The sequence below is a fragment of the Tupaia chinensis genome, unplaced genomic scaffold (assembly GCF_000334495.1).
Source record: "Tupaia chinensis unplaced genomic scaffold, TupChi_1.0 Scaffold149448_1, whole genome shotgun sequence".
NCBI lineage: Eukaryota > Metazoa > Chordata > Mammalia > Scandentia > Tupaiidae > Tupaia > Tupaia belangeri.
Window position 1 is genome coordinate 1032106 of NW_006209292.1, and position 1554 is coordinate 1033659.

General features: G+C 59.3%; 1 protein-coding gene across 1 annotated transcript in view; it reads left to right on the forward strand.

Moving 5' to 3' along the window:
- CD99L2 (CD99 molecule like 2) overlaps positions 1–1554 on the forward strand; it is an 80290-nt gene that overhangs the window by 74753 nt on the left and 3983 nt on the right. Inside the window, exon 11 of the mRNA XM_006171202.2 lies at positions 947–1012. Coding sequence (XP_006171264.1) covers positions 947–1012 — 66 coding nt within the window. The remainder of the gene's footprint in view (positions 1–946; positions 1013–1554) is intronic.

Sequence of the window (1554 nt, forward strand, 5' to 3'; positions counted from 1 at the left end):
GGGGGGGCTGTTGTGGTGGAGACTCAGGTGCCCTCTGGTGGCCATCCAGTGATTGGGTGGATTGGGGCACACCTCCCAGCCTACACTAGACCCTACACTGACCTGCACCACATGGGGCCTGGCTACACTGCTCTGCGTTTTATGGGCCCATCTGACTTCCGCCTTGAGCCCAGCAGCCACTGGGGCAGGCAGGTGGCAGGAACACTGTCTAGGCCAGGAACCTGCAGCCAGGACTGCAGTGACTTGTGCCTGGCAGGTCAGCCTGTCCATTGTAACTGTGGCCAATTTTCCCATAAGCCTAGGGCTGAAGGTTTTCTGTCCCTGGGTGATCCAGGGATGAGTGTGGACCCCTGACTCCCCAAGTGACAGCAGGGGTGTCAAGTCCCCAGCAGGGAAGAAAGCCAGCTTGGGAGCTAGCCTGAGCTGCTGCTGAGGGCTCTGGCCCCAAGCTTGGTGCAGACGGCCTTACTTCTGTGCCGGGGAGGCCAGCCGGCTTCTCTGCATGGCTGTTGCTAGGAAGACTGTATGTCAGCAGGAGGCTTTGCCGGTGTCTCCCAGTGGGTTCTACTCAGCCACTTGCCCTGCCCTGCACCCATCGCTCATGTGGTTGGGCTCCCCTCTTGTCCCCTGGGCTGGTGCTGAGCCCTGCCACTGAGTGCCTCTGCCGGACAGAGCTGTTTTGACATGTTCTCTATGGAGACCGGGCGCCAGGGGCCATTGATGCACAGTAGTGCTGCAGCCGAGGGTGATGGGAACTCCTGTAGCACATTCCCAGGCAGACAGGTTTCATCCAGATAAGGGGGCTCAGGTGGCCCAGGGTGCTGGGGCTGGAGCTTGTTTAAGGAGTTGAGCTTTCTCAGCTGCGGTAGCCACTGAATCAGTTCTCCATCATGTTGGGAGCCTTTGGTTCTGCGTCCATCACTAACTTGCCCTTTGCCCTTTGCAGAGGGTCTCAATGCAGACTACGTGAAGGGGGAGAACTTGGAAGCTGTGGTGTGTGAGGAACCTCAAGGTGAGGACTTTGTGGACACTGTCCCTTGCAGAAGGTCTCCTAGGTGGTAGCCCCACACTGAGCACGGGGGTTGGGAAGCAGGGGAGCACAGAGGTGTCTGCCGCTAGGTGGTCCGGAGTGCAGTGTCCCCACATGCTCACCCTGGTCAGCCACCTCCCAGCTCCATGAGGCCAGGGACATGGGGATGACAGCCAAGCCTCCTGGCACCATACAGATGACTCCCAGACCCTGGTGCTGGTCCTCTGCCCCGCTGGTGAAAGTCGATGCACCCTGGACACATTGGACAGAGCCAGGGCAAGCTCCTACCCCAGACCTACAACCTTTGCATTCAAAGGTTGCCAAAGGCCACAGGGATCATGGTGGAAATCCGGATCCTATTACTTAAACCTGTGCCTCCCCTACTGTGGTCATGGAGCGCTTTCAGGGTTCAGAGCTCTTGGCAGTTGAGGCTCCATGAGGTCAGGGCACAGGCCTGGAGTGACCAGCCTCTCGAGGGATGCCTGTGTGGTGACTGCAGCTGCAGGGGAGCAGCTGTGGGGGCA